The sequence below is a fragment of the Echiichthys vipera genome (assembly GCF_963691815.1).
Source record: "Echiichthys vipera genome assembly, chromosome: 8".
Taxonomy (NCBI): domain Eukaryota; kingdom Metazoa; phylum Chordata; class Actinopteri; order Perciformes; family Trachinidae; genus Echiichthys; species Echiichthys vipera.
Window position 1 is genome coordinate 12,077,819 of NC_139833.1, and position 22,171 is coordinate 12,099,989.

At 44.9% G+C, this 22,171-nt stretch overlaps 1 protein-coding gene across 3 annotated transcripts; it reads right to left on the minus strand.

Annotated features, from left to right (window-relative positions):
• Nucleotides 1-65: 65 nt before the first annotated feature.
• Nucleotides 66-21,831, minus strand: zyx (zyxin). 3 transcript variants are annotated; one of them, XM_083917575.1, is made up of 10 exons: nucleotides 21,719-21,831; nucleotides 7,755-7,993; nucleotides 6,776-7,035; nucleotides 5,933-6,028; nucleotides 4,575-5,144; nucleotides 4,172-4,313; nucleotides 3,215-3,384; nucleotides 2,771-2,949; nucleotides 2,402-2,522; nucleotides 66-2,290 (listed from the first exon to the last, which is right to left on the minus strand). In XM_083917575.1, the coding sequence occupies exons 2-10, from the start codon at nucleotides 7,978-7,980 to the stop codon at nucleotides 2,177-2,179; spliced, it is 1,878 nt and encodes a 625-aa protein (XP_083773701.1). In that variant the 5' UTR covers nucleotides 7,981-7,993; nucleotides 21,719-21,831; the 3' UTR covers nucleotides 66-2,176. The 3 variants fall into 3 exon arrangements, with proteins under 3 accessions (XP_083773701.1, XP_083773703.1, XP_083773702.1); XM_083917577.1 differs by lacking the exon at nucleotides 21,719-21,831 and adding an exon at nucleotides 21,178-21,269; XM_083917576.1 differs by lacking the exon at nucleotides 21,719-21,831 and adding an exon at nucleotides 8,139-8,213.
• Nucleotides 21,832-22,171: the final 340 nt, after the last annotated feature.

The window sequence follows — 22,171 nt, forward strand, 5'->3', positions numbered from 1 at the left end:
TTAGGTAACCAGAACTATAAAAGTGTACAGTTTAGAAAATACACAAAAACATTTTGGTATTTAGCATTTTATTTATTTATTTATCTTTTGATACAGCCAAAGGGGAGGGGTGGGGCTAAATAATGTAACATACACATTCACAAATATCAAACAGGAATTTATAAAAAATGTTATAAGAAAAAAACAAGGCATCTGCATGTAATACAATAGGACATAACACAAAACAACTCCAGAGAAATGCAACTGTGAAGGCATCATCATATGTATAATAACACATAGTGATGATAAAGGCAGGGCCACAAAGGTGGAGTAGTTGGTGCAAACAAAAGACATAATACTAGAAGAAATGCCACCACCACCTACACAGATAGCATGCAATGCTGAATAACTATTGCCACGTTAGTCATTCTGGTGTTATACTGCACCAGGCTCAATGCAAGCACAAGTAACAACTGTTTTCTTATTGGGGAATGAATTTCTGTAGCTGCAAACCAGGCTCAATGCAAAAGGAACAACATGATACAAAAGTGGAGAAGGCCCATCTCCAGGTTCAAAATGAGACCAAATAATTGTATGCATTTATCAATGAAATACAGTACAGAAACATAACAATAAAATAGTATATAACTGACATGAACAGACTTAAGTACAAAAGATGAATAATGGAAAGTATAGTGGTATTTACTGTTACATTAGAAATAAATCAAGACCAAAGAACTGGGCTCAAACTCCCCAAAAAGTGAGAAAAAACATCCATGAAAGTCAAAACATTGAGTCTCATGTAACAGTTTTATTAATCTTAATCTTGCCAAGAGCTTCAAAATATTTGGTCACTATGTTTTAATGTTCGTTACCTAAAACTCTAAGCTAATGTGTCTACGGATCTATTATCCTGCTGTAAGGACAGGTTATTTTAGTACTGGTACACATATAACCTTAATACTTAATAATAAAAAAGGTCCATAAATTATATTATTTAAAGAAAATGCATATCAAAAACTACTATTATGTTTCTAAATGGTTTCTACTAATACAAAATTGATCATGTGCGGGGGCTTTAGAGTCATAGTGACACTTAAAGGCTATTTTATTTCACTATGGAACTGTGCAATGATCACGATAGGTCCTGTTTTCAGCCATGCAGCATTTATAACCACATGGTTTTTTAAATTATGAGATCCCTGGAACGGAATCTGTGCTCGTTTGTTTGTTCAGAATTTGTGCATCCAGAAAGCATGCATCTAAAAAATACACTTTCAATCGGCTCTAAACTATTTTTTTGAAGAAACTGGCTGATTTTTTGTTCTAATCTTGCCCTTATACAGTCTGTATGTATCGAAGAAGAGACAGCAACTAGACATAATTCAACGCATGCCTGTAAATGATTAAATTCACATCACAAAATACTAAGAGCAACAATCACTGTTTTAATCTGTTTTTTTGCAGTCAACGTTTAGCCCTAGATGACTTTAAAATGCTGTCAGAGTAGAGTGGCTGGTATAAAGCACTTTCTAGGCAGGAAAGCTTAATTAACCATGCTTGCAGGCACAACAACTGCCAAAGTGGTGAAGATATGCTCTACTAACAGCCACCCAGAGTGGAGAAATCTGCAGAGTGGTCAAATGGGAGGTCTGTGGTACATCTCACCCTATGGTAACAACCGTCTCATTAAAACGATACAGTTACAGTCCTGATAGGGAAAGAGACCAGCCGGTGAAAGGACAATGGAAATATATTTTGGTGCATCGAACAATATTGAGGTGAGAGACAAAGAAAGGCAACTTTATATTAATCGGACTGCTCTTTTGACCAAACTGTTCTTGTGCAAGTAATGCTGGAAATTTTGAGCGTAAACATAGAATTGGCACAAAAAATACGTTCTAGTACACAAAGAGGACTAGATGAGAGATTGGAGAGTTTTGAGATTGGGGAATAAAAGATGAGGGGAGTTTATTCCAATGCAGTACATTACTTCTGCACTGAAGTGAACAAAGACGAGGGAATACTACACTGTATCTGCATGCAAACATACCTTTTCACACAGCACATTCACACTCACACCTGCGCACGTATACTGAATAAAGCCCTGCTGCAAAGGCAAAAACGGCAGCTGAATGAATCCTGTGCTTTCTGGATTTTGGTTCATAGTTAATCTGAGTCGTGCTGCTTCAGCCAATCACTGCGCAGCTTGCTTGGCTCGCTGGGTGTGGCACTTCATACACAGGATCTTACCATCCAGTGGATAGCAGCCATTTTCATCTGCTTCTATGGAGAGAGGGCGAGCACAATCCTACAACACAAGTAAATACATTTATTTATTAGCATTTATTACTTTTTAGAGTGTATTAAATACACTATGTGATGTATATTTTGATACATCTTTTGTGTCTAAATGTCTTACCTCACAGCGGTAACACTTAAGGTGGAAGTTCTTGTCGAGAGCAACCACTCTGACTGTCTCCTCACTACCCGGGGCTGGAATAATGGGTTCATTACAGCTCACACACAGAGGGGAGAAACGCCTGAAATAGAAGAGTGGAAAGCTGGCTGTTATACTGTGGCCTTAAGCAAATTCTCAGACATTCACACTCAGAGAAGAAGTGATATATTTCACTGAAACTAAACCTTCCTGCTGAGAAACTATGCAAGTAAAAGTCAGTTCCCACATTGTTTGTGTAGTAACATACGTTGCATCGCAAACCAATCACTTCTCAGAAACTAGAGATGTAATTATTCCTGATAATTGAGGAATCAGCAACCAGTAAGATACCTATGGTAATCCTGGACACAGTAGGGGTTGTTGTTGTCATCAGTGATGAAGGGCGCCCCCTCAAGTGTGCAGGAACAGGTGCTGCAGCGGAAACAGTGGGAGTGGAAACATTGGCCCACTGCCTTCAGAACACGGTCTGTGATCCTCTCCCCACATCGAGAACACACTGCCAGGGAACTCTGTGGAGGAGCAGAAAGATGGTGGTTTTTGCTGTGTCAAAACACTCTACACACTTACGGTATGCAATGAACACTTTATACGATTGGTGGTTACTCATCACTATGTAGAATGCAGTATGCACATTACAACATGAGAGTTCAAATCTAAAAACACATGGCATTAAAACACATTAAACTGCCAAAATGTGAGTTGTAGTTGAATTAATAAAAGACATTTTGTGTGTAAGCTTTTGGTCTTGTGTTATGGCTCTGTGTGAATCCTCACCATATAGCAGTCCTCACACTGGGGTGCACCATCCCTGTCATAGAACTGCATGCCCTGCAGGGGGCGATGACAGCTCATGCAACAGAAACAGTTGGAGTGAAAGAGTTTATCCATGGCCCTCACTGCTGGCTGGCTACGGGACAGAGCCTCGCCACACTTCCCACAGACCTCTGAAAAGGGAGAAGTCAGGGGAGTTGGGGAGAGGGAGGCAGAGAGAAAGAGGGTTGAAAAGAGTAAGATACACAAACGACATTATTCCCAAATACATTCATCTTCGTACTTAGCTCTTCTTGTGTCATCCTCTAATATATTAGTATAATAATGCACTGAACAAAGTAATTTCAGTGCAGTGACCAGAGAACCACTGCAGAGATACATTAAGCATACTACACATCTCAGGACATCATACAGATGCAGGTTCCCAGAGTCAGAACTGATCCGGGCAGAAAGGCTTTTAAATTTTCTGCCCCGTCTTCCTTGAACGATGTGCAGAAAGACTTGAAATTGACACATCTTGTAACTCTGGGGGAGTTCAAGACTATTCTAAAAAACAGAGAAATAAGTTCAATCAGATCTTGTCATTGCACTGTGTAATCTTCTAATCCCATTTTCTCTTATTTTAAATTGTAATTGTATAATCGTATTTTATTTGTGTTTTGTGTGTAAGGATGCTGCTTTTGTGCTTCCGTCTTGGCCAGGTCAATCTTTGAAAAGAGGTTTTAATCTCAATGAGTTTTTTAACCTGGTTGAATAAAGGATATTGACTGATTGATTGACATACATTGTTGAACATAAGAATAGACTGAATACATGTTAATATCCATAAATGTTTTGCATTCAGCCAGAAAAGTTTCTCACATTACAAACAATTTTACTTAGAAATGATTAATGCAATACATTTTGATTGTTAGTTTCACCATGAATAAAACAGCCTCGCCTCTGTTTATGTGTGTGTACCTGTAGGTGGGGAGGTGATGACAGGTGCGTGTGTGTCCATGTCTTTAATGAAGTCCTTGGTCATTCTCTCCAGCTCCTCCACTTCCCTCATATTGAGAGGAACGCCTCCACCTGGGATAGGAACTGGGCCAGGTGGAGAGGGCTGACACACACACACACACACGAAGCTATTAGTACATTCAATACATTATTTACATAGTTTTATACAACATACCTCATAGAGCAACTTGTTATTTACGACTGAGCAGTTTACCTTTGAAAACACGGTTAGTGCAGGTCCAGAAATGGATAATTCTGATCTGGAGACCTTAAACTAAATTATTTGTACTGGTACTACCTGTTCCTTTCTACTGTACATGCAATGCAAAGAGTGTCTCTTGAGTAAAATGAAACTGGGACATACCATTGATGCTGGGGGCGTTTTCATTGGTTGGTTAAAAGAAGAGGGGGGAGATGCCATCATCTTGGGTTGAGGAGGGGGTACAGCAGCAGGATGGTTTTGGTTTACATTCACCTGACTAGCAAAGGGAGAACTCTTTACGTGATTAGAGGCCGGAGCAGCAGCCATATTGTTAGGTGGAGTAGGAGCTGCGGGGGGAGCTGCGGGAGGCGGAGGGAAAGAGAAGTTTGCAGAGGGAGGGGAAGGTTTTGGTGCAACAGCGATTGGGTTGTTCTGGTTCAGGTTCTGGTTCAGTTTTTGTGCCAGAGAAGTTGATGACGTTGCTGTTCTCCCTCCGAAACCAGACTTGGGGGCCACAGCCGGGGCTTTAGCAAACTGTTGAGCAGCAGAGTTTGGTGAAGAGTTGTGATTGGCTTGTCGGTTTGTTCTGGCTTTGAGTTCTTCTGCCCAGGGTGCTGGAGGCGGGCGGTCTCCCATCTCAGGTGGTGGGAGGAAGGAGAGAGCTGGTTTGGGAGCAGTCGGGGGAGGAGCTGAAGGCTTGGGTGCTGGTGCTGAAGAATACTGGTTTGGTAACTGTGGATAAATCAAAAATATAATCATCCCTTTACGGATTATTTCACCTCAACACAAAGCAGACAGAAAAAGGCAAATTCCACGTAAGGCTACCCTTACACAAGCATTCAGTTTGTTGTGCAACATAAAACTTTAGTTTTCTATAAACTATCACTTTACGGAGGGAAGCTGATATCTAGTGTATGACGTTACATGCTGAAATGCTGCAAGCAGACACTTTTATTATATTAAATGAGGTACTTAGATTAAAGTAAACATTGGATGCCTTCCACAGTTTGAGCTTATCAGAAATGCTTCATCTTTCAGACATTTATTTTGCAGTTTTGAGCCAACATTATTCTGCCATGATCCAGTACCTCCCAGTTGGATAAAACCACTCTCCATTTATGGCCCTCTCACTGGGTCTCTGGCAGCACACTCTGACTTCATCACACTCTCCACTCAATTCTCTTTCTCTCTCTTTCTTCTCTCTGAATAACCAGCTACCTGTTTTCTTCTTCGGCCTGGTGTGCTGTGTTCAGTTCACTTATCATAGAGCTTTCAACCTGAACAGATGAAGAGAGACTAAGGAAACCAACCTGGCGTCTTTCCAAACTATTTCCACTGACCTACCTACCTTTCCTTTTGTCTATTCTTTCCTCTGACTCATTCTCCTTTTCTAAAGTGAGCCTCATGTGAGTCAAAGCCTGCTGACATTCCTCTCGTCTCTTCTTCAGATCATCTTTCTATTCATATCCCAATGTTCTATATTTGTTACAGTGTATTCTACATCCCTCCATTATTCGTACCTTGGGGTTGAAAGGTCCTCTGGTCTCCATCTCAGACAGCAAGTCAGTTAGAGTGTCAAGCTGTTTATCGAAGCTAGTCTGCTTCTCCACCAGTCTCTGGCAGAGGGAGACAGAAGGAAGATAAAGTCACAAGAAATACATTTACTTACACAAATAAAGTGACCACAATGAATCAAATTAGGATGAGCCAAGAATAAAAAGGTGGATGATGATAAGAGACTGTTTCCTTGCTCTATTAAGACTAGGTTATTTTTTTTATAAAAAACAAAATGCAAACAAAAAAATGATGGTGCTTGTGAAGTTACTTGGAATAATTACTGGGGTGAAAAACACAAAATGAAAGAATTTATGGTAAACAAACAAACTTAATGAAGTGATGAATGATGATAATGAATAAACTAATAATTTCACTGGTTGGATGGAAGACAATACCAACTGTTCAATTCTCATTATTTTTTATTAATTGGATTGTTTTCAGAGAAACATTTAACATAAACTCTTTGCTGATTTAAACACGTGGTGAGCTGTATGTAATGAAGTCCTACAACAAACATCTCGACAATAACCCTTTCATTATATGTCTAAAAGCTATTTCAGTTGCATAAATGGGCAATAATCCTGTTAGACGCATAAAACTGGGTGATTTACCCCAGACTAATGCTAATAGAATTTGTGGGGAAAATCTCAAAAGACAGCATTTCCTGCCAACACTCTATGGTCCCACAACAATGTCCTCCAGTGTCCTAACAGATAATCAAATTAAACTGAAATGCAGTTACATGCAGCCAAAAGAGGAAACATGCAACTTCAACCTACTCTGGTGGAGATGCCATCATGACTCACCTGTGGGTTTCCAGCAGCACTGGGAATACGGGTACCGGAGGCAGGGAGAGGTGGAGGGGGTGGAGGGGGAGGGGGAGACGGGCAGGAGGGCGGACAGGCACTCTCCTCAGGGGGAGCTGGGAGGGGCAGGTCATCTGCCACTGGAGGTGGAGCGGGGAAGGCGGGAGGGGGGGCCTCACAGGCAGTGGGTGTGGTATGGCATTCGGGGGGAGGGGCTGGCAAATCATCATCCAATGGAGGAGGAGGAGGGGGTGGGAAGTCTGACAGAAATGAGGAGGGTGGACTGGTTAAAAGCGGTTTCAGAGAGGTAAATCAGTTACTAATCATTCAATCCAATTTTCACTGTCAGTCAATTAGCAGATATACTGAGCACTTTACATCATACAGCTTTGACCTTGAGCTGTTGCACTGATGGCTTCTTCACTTTACAAGTCTATTGCGATCTTGTTAGTGTTTCTTACCAAAACGCATTGTGTGCAATGAATATTTGTAACCTTGCACTGTTTACATCTGAGTTTGCTTGGTAGTGGTCTTTTTCGTCAAAGGCTGCTATGTCTCTCATTAACATTGACGCCATCAGTTGTCGACGTGAATAGTGTGAAACCAGCAGCTTGAATACTGTGCATGTGTGTCCTCATCCGTGCAATAATCACATTACTCCATAGATCTTTAAGTGGTCATAAACTCCACACAAGTAGTATAATTAGGCACAACTCTAAAAGTAAAAACTAAAATTACCCCAAGAGCAAAGATTTGAGACTCTGTAACTATCTCGACAGATGACAAAAATGTCCCAAAGACAGGAATTACAATACAGTTACGGTACTACTACAGAACTGATGCGTTGCATAATATACTCAGCTGTGGAGCTCTGCATGCTGTAGCATAAAAAAGCAGCAGGGGACCAGGCAGGGGAGGGCAGCTGACTGAGTGGATATAATTTAAGATTGTCACAAAATAGCATAAACAATACACATACCACCATCACAGAGCGAAGGGGGCGGCGGAGGCAGGTCTCCCACTCGACCAAGCACAGCTGCACCTACTGGGGTTGGTGATGGAGCTGAGGGAGGTGTCAGGCTTTTGGGCCGCGGAGGTGCCACAGAGGCAAACTTCTTTGGCTGGTTGTAGAAGGATGGGGTGGTGACTTTGAAGTTCAGAGAGGATGTCACCATGAACGGCTTGCTGCTGCTGGAGTCCTCCATTTTGTGTATTTATCTGAGGATGAACATGGGAAACATTATGAACAGTTAGACACCGCAAAGGAAAATATTAACTCAGATGCGAGTGGCTGTTCCATAACATAAGTCACAAAAATAAGGTTGCAGTGAAGTTCAAACAATTCCAGACTGGAGACACTTACTTTCTCACTCCACATGATGAAACCAACATTAATCAGCTGAGTAAAGTCAAAGGGCTTTCATTCCATGGCAGCGTAAGAAGGTCGGGTCTTTTGCTGGAGAATTAGTGGTGATGACACACCAACAAAAACATTTGGCCAAACACAATTCCCAACTACATACTAATTGCAACCAGATTTTGACTATGTAGTGGCTTTACACTGAAAAAGTGAGTGAATTAATTACACTCATATGTCAAACTACATTTGCTTGATGTTTGAGAGTAATGTCGATGGATAGTTCAATGTGCTCCAAAATGGAAACGGAGGAAAAATGGCGAGAAAGCTTCAGGAACAACTCAAAAAATGAGCAATAAATCTTCAGGAGAACATTTTTCTTTTGCTCTGTTAAGTTTCCAACTTTTAAATTGGCAGTTGCTTCCTAAAGTTTCAGTTTGATTGATTCAATCTGCGCATATTGTTTTGCATTTCCTGTTTGTACAAAACACTAACTTCTTTTATATCAACTGCCAAAACAGTATGCTATGATTGGTACCTATTGTATACTTTATAACTGGGACACAGCTGTCTCGACCCCTAAAGTCTTAGCAAAACCAATTAAAATGGAGTTTATTGTGTCTTGCAGTGTCTCTTAAAATGTAGTTTGGACTTTGACTGTTTCTGGATTTAGTGAAATTGAGGTTAAAAAAAGAAAGAAAATAACAACCACTAGGCATTCTGCAAATCCAGTGTCACTCTTTAAACACAAAAGCTTTGGCAAATCTTTCACAGTGGAATGAGAGAAAAGTGTGTGAACACTTCCTCAGGCGATGTATACAGAGCAGACAGAGCAGACATATTTGCCCTCCCAAATGCCAGAAACAATTTACAATATATAACACATTGCTGTTTACTGTGACACAAAACTCAACAACAGCTAGTTTTGTGAGAGGAAGACCAGTTTGAAGCAGGGACGATAGCAACTATCATAACATTTTCCTGCGAGGTGCGTCAAAAAGAGGGAGAGCTCAAATATTTACCTCACACATGCTGGTGGTTAAACAAATGTTGATGTTGCTTCAGAGTCTCTGCCGAGATTCTTCACAAAGTCAGAACACATTTCCCTGAAGATAACCCCCCCTGAACATGAACTTTGGTCAAAAGCACAGTTGTTCATATTGACCCTCTCCACCACCACACAATCTTTCACTCATACACACACATATGTACACACACCAACTGTCTTAACTCACACCATGTTGCTGTTTAACTAACTATTCGACCCCGAAGCTCTGAAATTGTTGCACACTCATAATAATAATAATAATAATAATAATAATAATAACTGTGGCAATGACAATTACGTCAAACTTTTTAAGTGTTTTTACTATTAATACAGCCTTTAATGGGTTGTAAGAGATGTCATGCAGCCACAAGACATAATGTGTAACAGAATAATTAAGGTGGAAAAAAATAGACAAATTGGAAAAAGGCTTACATTTCCAGTTAGAGAACAATACGTAATTATTACTTTGCTGTGTGGCATTTTTCTCGTCTACATCCCAATGAAGGTTACATAGCATTGATGCCTCCAAAGATGTCCTGGTTACTACAAAGAAGAGTGTGAGACTATTTTCTCAGTCATCGTCCTTCAATAAATGTCCTTTCATTGTTTTGGCTGCTCTACTAAAGTGACACCACTCCCTCCTAAAAAGAAAAACAGTCTGTAACCAGTCACACTGGAAAATTGCGGTAGTATTTATCTGTCTTGATACAGTTTTCCTGAGTTAGCGTTAATATTTCTCCATATTTTCCCTTAAACGATGAAAAATGAAAGAAACACCCTACCATGTGAATAATGTTGCCAAGCTTACCTCTCAACACTTAAGTAATATGATCGCAAAAATATAAAATATTGAAAATATTGAAAAAACTGCAGCAATTATGTAAATGAATTTTCCTTTCTTTTTTTACATTAGTGCTTTGAAATTGACTCTTACGGTATACTTGCCTTTTAAAGTTACACTCACATATCCCCTGTGAACATAATGCTGAGTAGTTGCCCATGAGAGCGCTCCAAAATCCACAGGAAACTTTGTTTGCACTGTGGGTGAATCGTAGATCTGTTGTTTACACCATTTAGATATAATTGGGTTTGCATTTGGGAAAACAGCCCTTCCAGGAAGAGATCAAGCCTGACATATAGCCTTGAAAATTACTAGGTAGACTGGGCCTAGCTGACGGTAAAAGCTACACTAACCAGGGAAAGCTCTGGTGTTTCATCCTCCTTCCACTTTGTTGGGACACACATGCAATGCTTCAAGTTCTGACAAGACAAAAAACTCTGAGCGCTCGTGAAAGTACCTCTGGTGCTCACGACATAACCAGCGTCTCTGATGAGGAAGCAGTGAGACCTTCCCTCTTCTGCTTTTTCATTCAGCTTCCTTTAAATCTTTATTTATAGCCTAGAGGGTGAACAATTTTAACTGGCAACTGGTTAGGCATGTAGAGTTGACAACGGTTTCATTATGATTAAATAAAACATCCCATTATAAATCACTGGTGGTGGTACATTGGTGATACACAGCCTTAATGACACAAGGACATGATTCTTCATTTGTCAGAATATACTAATTTGTGGTGTATATGGATTTCGATCAGATATCTCTATGTGTTTGTATAGTATGTTTGTTTTATCATGTAGATGGGTGAGCAAGAGTATATTTTTTTTAGCCAAACAAGTTAAAAACAATAGCTTTCTATTTTTATCAGACAGAAAGTTTGATTTGAGAACTTGCTGCCAACATGCCACTACAAGAGACAACTAGTGTCAACCATTTGTCTTAACAATCAGTGTAAAAGTCTATCTCAAGGCATGTGGTTCCCTCTCAAGTGTCACTGTGCTTTAAGTGGAGTAACAAAAACATCTAAAAACTGAATCTTAGCTCCGCTTCACTGTCCCACTTAAATAATTCAGAAAATTGCTGCATGGATCGATAAAGGGAGATGGTGAGGCTCTAATGGAGATGCCAAGTGTTCTGGCTGCCAACTCTCTGCAGACACACGGGAACATTTTTCAGAGCAGTTTGCACCACTGGAAAAATAAAATAACCAACCAAAAAGAAAGAGAGAAGGGACAGGTGTTTTTCTGTCTTTTAGAGAAAAAAGCTGGCAACTCATCAACCTGCTATCAAGACCTACTTCAAGTTTCTGGAGTGGACACTTAATGTAAAAACAGATTTACTAGTTATAGTGAAGATAAAGCTCTTGGCTTTAAAAGAGGTCTGCAAGTCTGAAGTACTCTAGACATAACTTTAGGTTATTTACATAACCCCGGTTCTCTGAGTAATATGAGTGAGATGTCTCACTATGGGATGCACGCCTCGCTGCAGCCCTCAGAAGCATTTATCTCATTACGCCAATCCTGATTGGCTGGTGAAAGGTGTCCTTCCGCCACAGGTAGTCCCAGCTACCTTAAATAGCTCATGCGGATGGCACCACCTCATTCAAAATAAGCACCTCTTCTCACTCGCCCAAGCAAGAAGGGTTGTCTGGTGAGACATCTCACTCATATTACTCAGAGAACCGGGGTTATGTAAATAACCTAAAGTTCTCTTTCATAATATTTCGTTCGATGTCTCACTATGGGAAATGGTTGCTCCCGTATTGCCAGACAGGCTTATCTAGCGTCCACCAACCCACAGGGAAAGGCACTCTGTTCCAATCAGGACAGCAACACCGCGCGTGCCACGCACGGCGCGGAGATGTCCAGCATATAGAAACGGACAAAAGTGAGAGGCGAGGACCAGCTCGCTGCAGCACAAATGTCCTTAACAGAAACTCCCCTGAATAAGGCCCAGGATGCGGCCAAGCCCCGAGTTGAGTGCGCCCGCAGGCCCGCAGGTGGCTGCAGACCCCGACTCGTATAGGCCAAAGCAATTGCCTCCACGACCCAATGGGACAGGCGCTGCTTTGTGATAGGTTTCCCTTTATGAGGATTAGCCCAGGAGACAAACAGCTGATCGCTCCTCCTGAAACCTTTAGTCCTGTCCATGTAAGTGCGCACTGCACGGACTGGACATAACGCATGCGACCGCTGCCCCTCTGGGGAGGCAGCAAAAGCCACAAGGTCAATAGGAGAACATGAGCCCACCACCTTAGGTACAAAAGCCGGGTTGGGCTTCAAAATCATCCTCACATCCCCCGGGAAAAGCTGAGTGCATGACGGATGCACCGAAAGCGCATGGATGTCACTAACCCGTTTAGCCGAAGCCAGAGCCAGTAACAACACCGTCTTGAGAGACATGTGTTTCAAGTCTGCACCCTCCATTGGTTCAAACGGGGGGCCCTTAAGCCCCTCCAGAACCACAGCCAGGTCCCATGGTGGCACCAATGGTCTGGACACGGGGAGAAGCCTGCGCGCTCCCTTCATAAAACGGCAAACCAGCGGGTGCTGGCTCGCTGTTTGCCCGCCAAACCCCACATGACAGGCGGCGATAGCCGCCAGGTACACTTTAACCGTGGAGAAGGCTTTCCGTTTGTCAATCAGGTCCTGCAAGAATGACAATATCACTCCCACTGGACACTGAAAAGGTATGTGACCGTTCCTGTGACACCACCCCTCAAACACCCTCCACTTGCAGTCATACAGAGACCGAGTGGAGGAGGCCCGAGCACTTTGTATAGTGGAAATCACACGCTGTGGGAGTCCCACAGCTGACAGATTGAGCCACTCAGGGGCCAAGCCCACAGCACCAGGCGTTCTGGATGCGGGTGGAAGACCGTCCCTCCCCCCTGTGATAGCAGGTCCCTGCGCAGCGGGAGCTGCCAGGGCTGCGCGGACAGCAACCGATAAATCTCCGCCAGCCAATGCATCGCAGGCCAATGCGGAGCCACCAGAATCAGCGTGTGGCCGTGGTCCCTTACTCTGGATAGAGTGGGGGGTATCAAGGCCAGGGGAGGGAACGCGTAAAGAAGCTCGCGCGGCCAGGCGTGCGCTAGTGCGTCTACACCGAGGGGAGCGTCCATGCTGCGCAGAGAGTAAAACAGCGCGCACTGCGCGTTTCCTCTCGACGCGAACAGGTCCACCGCGGCCCGCCCATAGCGGGCCCAGATCTGTCCCACAATCTCCGGGTGCAGAGTCCACTCCCCGTATACTGGCGCTCCCCTGGACAATAGGTCCGCCCCCGCGTTCAGAGCTCCCGGGACGTGCGTCGCTCTCAGGGAGAGGAGACGACCACAGCTCCACAGGATCAGTCTGCGTGCCAGCATGTGCAACTGACGAGAGCGTAACCCCCCTTGACGGTTGATATACGACACCGTCGTCGTATTGTCCGTCCTCACCAGGACATGATGACCAATAAGAGACGGAAGGAAGCGTTTCAGAGACAGAAACACTGCTGAAAGTTCCAGAAAATTTATGTGAGACCGCTGGAGACCCACACTCCAGCGGCCCCTCACTGATCGGCCCTCGTGGATTCCGCCCCACCCTGTCAGGCTGGCGTCCGTAGTGACCACCTTTCTGGACAGGACCGGGCCCATGGGTACCCCACGGGTCAGAAAGGACGGGGCTCGCCAGTGGCGCAGCGCTCTGACACACCCCGGTGTGACCAACACTCTCCGTGCGCCATGACGCACGGGATCCAGCCCGCATGAGGCCACCCAGAGCTGGAATTCTCCCATGTGGAGGCGACCGAGACGGACTACTAGAATGGCGGACGCCATCAGTCCGAGTAACCGAAGACATAATCTGAATTGAACAGATTTTCCCGGAAGAAAAAACGCGAGACATGCCCTGAAAGCTTTCACCCGTTCCGCCGAGAGGCGCGCTGTGAAAGTCACCGAGTCCAGGGATAATCCCAGAAAGATTATTTCCTGCGTCGGGGACAGCATGCTCTTTTCCGCGTTTATCACAAAACCCAGATCGAATAGGTGTTGTGTGAGAACACGCGTGTGCGCTGTGGCCTCCTGCTTCGATTGTGCCAAAAGCAGCCAATCGTCCAGATATGTGGCCAAGCGGATGCCCTGCCGTCTCAGCGGGGCGACCGCTGCTTCCGTGCACCGTACGAACACCCTCGGGCTTAAAGACAGACCGAACGGGAGCACGCGGTACTCGTAGCAAGTCCCCCGGAAAGCGAACCTCAGATACTTTCTGTGGGGAGGATAGATCGGAATGTGGAAATACGCGTCTTTCAGATCGACAGAAGTGAACCAATCGTTCTGTCGCACCAGGCGCAGCAGGGATGCGTGTGTAAGCATCCTGAACTCGTATTTCCTGAGATATTTGTTCAGAGCACGTAGATCCAGGATAGGGCGAATACCGCTCCCCCCCCGTTTGGGGACCAGAAAATACCTGGAGTAAAAACCGCTCTGACACTGTGCGGGAGGAACGACACAGATTGCTCCTTTGTTTAACAGTGAGAGAATTTCCTCCTGTAAAACACGAGCTGACTCTCCCTGAGCCTGGGAGTGTATTATGCCTGCGAATCGTGGGGGAACAGCGGCAAACTGCAGCCTGTACCCCCTCGAAATCGTCCTCAGCACCCAGGGTGGAGCTGCGTGCGCGGCCCATCTCTCCCACCTGCGGCAGAGAGGTGACACACGCTGCAGCTCCTCTACCATGAGAGCCCAACCGCGGCGCGTTGGCGCCCTCTCCTGGTGGAATACTGACATGACCCCCGGGCGGTGCTGTGCACCTTGGCCCGGGAGGACAGCACAGTGGCGGGGACCTTGCCGTCCCGCCCCGGGGAAAGCCGTGGCATTTCTCCGGGGGGAGACAGCGGGTGCCGCCACACCGCTGTTCATTTTGACAGCTTTTGTTTTTATTAGCTGCGCCCTCGGCTCTAGGCCTGGATGCGACAGCGGGACACATATTATTTTCTTTGAAAACGTTGTGTGTGTTTGTGTGCGTGCTTGTGGACATTGAAGAGGGGCAACCGCTAAACCCTCTGCCGTCAAATGTCCGTCTCTCCCGGTCTGCTCTGGCATGGTCCGTGGCAGCTGGGAGATAGGGGCGTGGGGGGCCCCTAGATGCACGCTCAGAAGCCAAACAGGTGGAGCTGGAGAACGGGGAACTTCCAGCTGCAACACCGGTGGAGAGAGGGGCGCGTCAGGCCGCTCTCTTCTTCCTCCTCGCCTGGTTGCCGACAGCTTGCGCGGGCTGTGCCGGCGGAGCTGTAGCTGGGGTCGAGGGCTTCTTAAACCAGCCGAACCGACCAGGCGCGGTGGGTGGGACGGGCTGGGGCTTCGATAGTTTCGGTCTCATTTTGAACTGCGAAACCTGGGAAGCAGCCTGCGCAAAGGTTTTACGCTGCACAGGCGGGGAAGGAGTCGGGGGCTTTCGAGGGAGACAGAGCTTGAGGGCTTCATCCTCCTTCTTTTTGGCTTCACACCTTCGTTGCATCGATGCTAACGCGGAGCCAAAAATCCCCTCCGGGACAATGGGCATGTCCAGGACGTCGTCCTTCTCCCTGTCTGACAGGTTGGCGAGGCTGAGCCACCGCGCTCTTTCCTGCAGAACCATGGTCCCCAGCGCTCTCCCGGTGGCCTGGACCGCGCAGCGTTGGACACGGAGACACAGATCAGTGATGACCGGTATCTCCTCCCACGCGTTTGGGTCCTGAGTTAGCATAACATCTTCGCATAACTCAGCCTGGTAAGCCGTGAGCAGCGAGAGGACGTTGAGCGCTCTGGCCGAGAGCGCCGTCGCCTTGTACGCCTTCTCAGTCAGGGCTGACTGAAAACGGTCGGACTTGGACGGCAGGCTGGGGCTCCGGGAGGACACTGCTGACAGCTGGGGGTGAAGGTGCGCTGCAACGAGTGGCTCCATCGGAGGCATACGGAGCAGACCCAGGCCCTCCATCGCCTCACAGTCGAGGGACGAGGCCCCGGGAATTGGGCTCCGGCTGCTGTAGGGGCGGTCTCTCCATGAGCGCGCCACCTCCTCCAGCAGCTCCGGGAAGACGGGGAGAAGTTGCTTCGTCGCGCTCTTGGCCAAGGGCAATTTCTTCCCCTCGTAGCGTGACCGGGTGGTCTCAGCTACGACAGCAGGCCAGGGGATGCCCAGCCGGGCAGCAGCGCGTTTGCACACGTCGAGCATGTCCGAACTGGGAGAGGGAGAAGCTGGTGTGCTACTCTCGTCTCCATCCCGAGAGGCGACGGAGGCCGCGGGCTTTACAGCCCGGGCCGGAGTGACGAAGATGTCGTCCTCTTCTTCATCCTCTGATATGAGGAATTCCAAGGCGCCATCGTCATCTTCCCCATAGTCCAAATCCAGGACGTCTTCCTCCAGCGGGGGACCCGCAGCTAGCTCCAGCTGGGAACCCCAGCTGCCGCTAGCCTCCGGTGCCACCACCGCAGCGGCCCCCACCTCCGCCCCACCGTCGACGGCGGCGCCGTCGGAAGGGAGATAGGGGTCATGTCCAGACAGGCTAGCTTGGCGGGCTAGTCGTCTGCGGAGACTCTTCTTCGTGAACACAGCGCAGTGTGGACACGAGCCGGGGACATCGATAGCTGCCCGGGCGTGTTCCAGCCCCAGACAGCATGAGCAGACCTGGTGTGGATCGTTGCTCGATATCTTATTCCCGCAGCGACAGAGTCTTGCTCCGGAGTCTCCGTGCCCTCTGGTGTGAGGGGGTTTAGCCTCCATTCCGTGCGAGCTGGTGTGCAGGCAGGGAGTCGAGGTAGTTAGCTGGTGTGCTAACCGTGAAAAAACCGAGAGATTTAGCTGGTGTGCTAACGCTCGGCGCTCGAACAGCCGTGGTGAGGCGTCGATAGCAGTGCTGACCAAGCCGTGGAGGGGCAGGAAAGCACCGAGTTCGATCTGGTGTGACCGACGAAGCAAAATAAAATATCCAAAAACTAGCCGCGCCCGGCGACAGAAGCTAAATAAGATCTGTCTGTGGACAGTTAAGCTAGCTAGCCTTGGACGCGAGATATGCTCCGAGTGAGAAGAGGTGTTTGAATGAGGTGGTGCCATCCGCATGAGCTATTTAAGGTAGCTGGGACTACCTGTGGCGGAAGGACACCTTTCACCAGCCAATCAGGATTGGCGTAATGAGATAAATGCTTCTGAGGGCTGCAGCGAGGCGTGCATCCCATAGTGAGACATCGAACGAAATATTATGAAAGAGAACACTTGGTTTTATAATGGCTTTCTAAAAAGGAGTGGTCGACAAGTGTGTCTATAGACTGTGATTTAGAGACAATATATGCAATAGTCCCCTCAATTATTCAGCAATGATGGTAACTTGTGGTTCCATCTGGTCCTTGATATGATCCTGGGGGATTTAATACGGTGAGATCAGCTCCGCACTGAGCTCCAGACGTCCTACTGCAAATCTATCTTGTAACCTGATCCTTAAGATGAGAGAGACCCTTGGCTGAGGAACATATTTGGCACTACAGCTCAATGACATCATTATTTTTGTTGTTTCTCTGTGCCTCTCTTTCTATACATCTGTGCTGCTTTGCTGAAGGATTGAGGGCTTGTATTAAGTTCTGGCTCACTTTCACAATCTGATGTAGACTTGTGTTATGTGGCAGACCACAACCATTTAAAAAAAAAAATCTCCTTTACCTCCTATTCTTATGCTTTCCTCTACACTTCATTCATCTCTCACCCACTACTTGAACTGAATGACATTACTCGAGCCCACATTTAATCATTTCTACTTTAGATGTGATGGAGGATGGCATTATGTGGCCTTTAGAAAGGGCCCCAGCATAAATTACACATTGTACTCCACAGCTTTTGAACTCTGTATAAACTCCACATGGGTGGACAGCTTTTACGGGCTAGAAAATTGTTTCTTAACCCTAGTTTGGGTACTTAAGTCCAGTTTGTTTTCATTCCAAGTTATCAGGGGCTGATTAACACATGGGACAGAGGGTGAATGTAATCAGCCAAACTACCTTGAAGGATATACAAACTAGCATGGCTGTGGCACTCATCACCATAGTTTGAGAATTGCTGCCTTCAGCATTTAACTCCAACGTGAACAAAATTAAAACTGAGCAATTTTGTGTCACACGTTCTCTTATCTTTGTGTTTTGTCTCAGTGTTGATAGGTTTCACATGAGCACCACTTTTCCTCTGAAGGCACAGACATGATGCAGTTGTTAACCGGGGTTTACGACACTTTTCATAGGAAACCTGTTTAGCTCAACAGTGGTTCATTACTTTGAGGTTATTGGGGAACTAAATTTGGTTTATATACTGTGCTACAGCTTTTTAAAAGGTCATATATGAAGTGCTGTAGCATGGTGCCTCAATGAACTGGAGTATTCTTTGTTCTGAAGCAACAACAAAAATGTACGTTATGTAGCTACAGTATTTCTTCCCATAGTGAATAAATTCGGTAAAAAGGTTGCCATTTTCCTACCCAAAAGACATGTCCCTTTATTATTATTATTATTTTTTAACACTGGAAGAGGTAAAGTTCCAAAATCACTTATAAACGCATTACTGCTTGACAATACAAATAATAATAAAAACAATAAAGAAATAAAATAAAAACAGGAAGTTAATGCCTTATTCCTGACAGTAACTAACTCCTTCCATGTCTGGTCCCTCATTGTATCAGTGTCTAGTGTGTTGTTGATAAAACTCTCTATTGTTCTGATGTTAATAGCACACAGTTTCTGGGAAAGCGTGTCTAGGCCGGGGGTCACTAATGCGGGAACAAACAACCCTTTTGAGTCCAATCTTACAGGTCACTGGACATGCATTGAGCACCAGTGTTGTGCTCCCTCTCAGACTACAGTTAGATGGCTGATTGAACAGGCAGCATTTCAAAACTGGTAATAACATCAGCCAATGGGCTCCGTGTCAAGCTCTCACTCAAACCACCTTATCTGCTTGCACATACAGTAGAACGATGTAAGCCAAAGAGTCCCATGGCAGTGTGAGACAAAATCAAAGAGCTAGACAAGCAGTGATTTGGGGTAAAGGGATGCTCTAAAATAGTTTGCTTGTCTTAAATCATGGAGGCTACAATTAAGGAGGCTTCCTAGTCACCCCAGTTATAAAGGGAAGCCTCCATCCATTCATCCATCATATTCATTCACAGATTTTAATTTGCCTCACCAATTTACTGAGCTGTCAGTGACCGTAATCCCAGTCTCAACATAAGCATCACACTGACCACAGGCTAACCCAAGCCAGAGCCTCCTCACTTTAAGTTATTCTTAAACATATCTTACTATGGCCTTGAGTTGAGGCTCCCCTTATATCTAACTGATGAAAAGGCAAAGAAGAGAGGCACAGCTATGTGTAAGTTGTAGAAATCCTGTGTTTTCCGTGCAATAAGAACATCCAATATCCACCAACTCTATTCAATCTCCACAAACTCTATTTAATAACTGGGATTTTTTGTGTGACATATACATATATATATATATATATAATTTACTGTTGCATTCTTGACTACAGTATTATCACGCACCAAGTTCTCATTTGAAAATTGTCTGAATATTATCCTACAGTGATAGTGCAGTATTTCCCATGAACACATGCTGTCTTATGCACTTCTTTATATTTCTATACTTTGTATATTTACTGTGGATATTTATGTACTCAGAATATTTCTGTGTTGTGTGCTTTTCTCTGTTTTTTATTAAGGCATCTCAGAGTGCTCCAAACCAATTTCTGCTGTACTGTGTGCAGGGACAATAAAGTATCTCTCTAGAAATTGTGTTAAAATGACGTTGATTCTCATGTATTCTCCTTCATCCCTTATCAGTGCACAGAGCTGACAGCTCTCTTTGCATCCTCTCATACATGGCATGACACCCAACTAGGTTATGAATATAGGCCATTCAATGACAGCAGTTTCAAAGAGCCTTACTTGTATGCCTCCTCAACATCCTTGTGACATAGGCACTGAACTGAACACGTGCCACCTTATAAAAGACTCCTATTTACTTGGCACTATCAATAAGGCAAACATACTTTTCCTCGGTGCTCCACCCACTTTGGCACCCGACTGATTAGATATAGGGTTAGCCAAATGTTAAGGTGACCAGATTTCTGAGACAAAATCCGGGGACATTTTTGGTTCAGAGGCTTAAAAACCTCCAAAACATGACCCGTATTGAGCAGTTTTGATATTCAACATTCATTCGACAGAATAAAAAACTATTATGCAATTAAACCATTTCATTGAATTATGTCAAACCACATGTGCAACATAAAGACTAATATTCCTCATGTATCACAAGGCTTGTTTTTTAATATGATTTGTTTTTATCTTTCTTTTTTTTACCTAAATTTATGATGCTTCCTTATCTTTTGTCCTGGAGATGTCAGACCACTTTAGCTTTGGCCTGTGAGTAGTAGGGTGCGCAACTATACGTGTCGTTTTCGTTAACATTTACGTTTTTTCTTTTTTCCTACATTCCATTTTCGAATCTTTCAATCACATTGAAAATCGGGGACATTTCCGGGGACAGTAGTACCGGGGACAGGTCACTGAAAACTGTCCCCTCCCAAATGTTAGTAAGCCAATGCTTTGACAGCTAATAGAATGGGTGAGTGGTCACAAGCATAGCAAAACGAAGACAAGACAGCTAGGTTGATTCATTTATAATATTAATAATGAATTATTCACGTCCTAGTATTATACACAATGGGAGAATGTTAGCTATAAACTAAGCTAGCTAAGTGGCTAAGAGAGTGCCAATCAGAGCAAATCATCATTATCAACCGTTAGAACGTACATTCCATTTTAGAACGTATGGCATTCGAAAACGTTAACGTTGTTCAATCAGGTAACTTCGTTGCTTCAACAACTAGCTCGTAAATCAAGTCCACTGACGGTTGAATGACAACTCACCTGCGAATCTGAGCAGCCACCTTGTGTGATAATAAACGTTAATGTAGCCTCTGGCTTATGATTAAATCACACCAACTAACAGTCTTCTCGCACTGCCATACCGCAATACTCCAGAGCCAACGGTAACGTTAGCTAGCTTCGCTCGCGCACACACCCCTAATGTTACCAACGTTACAAAGCGGTGGTCAGTTTGTTTCGGTGGCTAACACCGCCCTATTTTTTCCCCTTACCTCAGACGACTTCTCTTAACTGTGCGGCATAGACATATTGTGCGGTCATCAAGTGTAATAATTGTGCTACTATCTGAAGTAAAATATCTTACTACATCTTCGTTGCTAGCTACCTAGCGTTGTCAACATTTTTAGCCGGACTTCCTGTAGGTGCTTCCGCATAGCCCTATTCCTTATCGTCGGTGTCCATCAGCTGGTGTAAGTATGTCCACATTAACTGTCGACCAGAGTAACAACACAACACCACCTACCCAGATGTACCTTTCAACCAGTCTGCAGTAGTTTTTAATACATAATATAATAAAACACTGCCATGTGACAGATCCACACCACATAACAAAGTCATCATCCCCTGTCATCCCCTGATTTGTTTACAATAATTGAGTAATCTGTGCTGTCATAATACTAGGATTGAAAAAAATACTTTACCTTATTAGGTAACCTGTGGCAATCTGACCCCCCACCCTTCCCCCTAAAAAAGTAAGGCATGCCATTTCCTCCTGTTGTCCTGATTCACAACACATCATTCACAACTACTTACCCAATTAATACAGCTGCAATGTGTAGCCTATCTCCCTTTTTTACTTTTGTTCTTCTTTCTCTCTTGGTCCGGCTGAGTAAGAGTTGACTGTTAAATGGTAACTTCTCTTTCTCTCTTCCCCTCTCCAGCTATTAGACCCTCCCCCTGTGCTTTTCAGCCTGGAAAAGGAATGACACTATCCTTCCAAACAAGTTCTCTCTCGTTTACTTTGGCTCAGGAGTTGTGTATTACTATGTAAACAGCACCTCTCTCTCTCTCTCTCTCTCTCTCTCTCTCTCTCTCTCTCTCTCTCTCTCTCTCTCTCTCTCTCTCTCTCTCTCTCTCTCTCTCTCTCTCTCTCTCTCTCTCTCTCTCTCTCTCTCTCTCTCTCTGTGTGTGTGTGTGTGTGTGTGTGTGTGTGTGTGTGTGTGTGTGTGTGTGTGTGTGTGTGTGTGTGTGTGTGTGTGTGTGTGT

Excerpts from the sequence above, each read along its gene's own strand:
- zyx (XM_083917575.1), bottom strand. The coding sequence starts at position 7,980 with ATGGAGGACTCCAGCAGCAGCAAGCCGTTCATGGTGACATCCTCTCTG. Across the intron at positions 5,145-5,932 it reads GAGGACCTTTCAACCCCAAG|TTACCAAACCAGTATTCTTC; the intron begins GTACGAATAATG and ends ATTTATCCACAG. Across the intron at positions 2,523-2,770 it reads TGTGTCCAGGATTACCATAG|GCGTTTCTCCCCTCTGTGTG; the intron begins GTATCTTACTGG and ends CTTCTATTTCAG.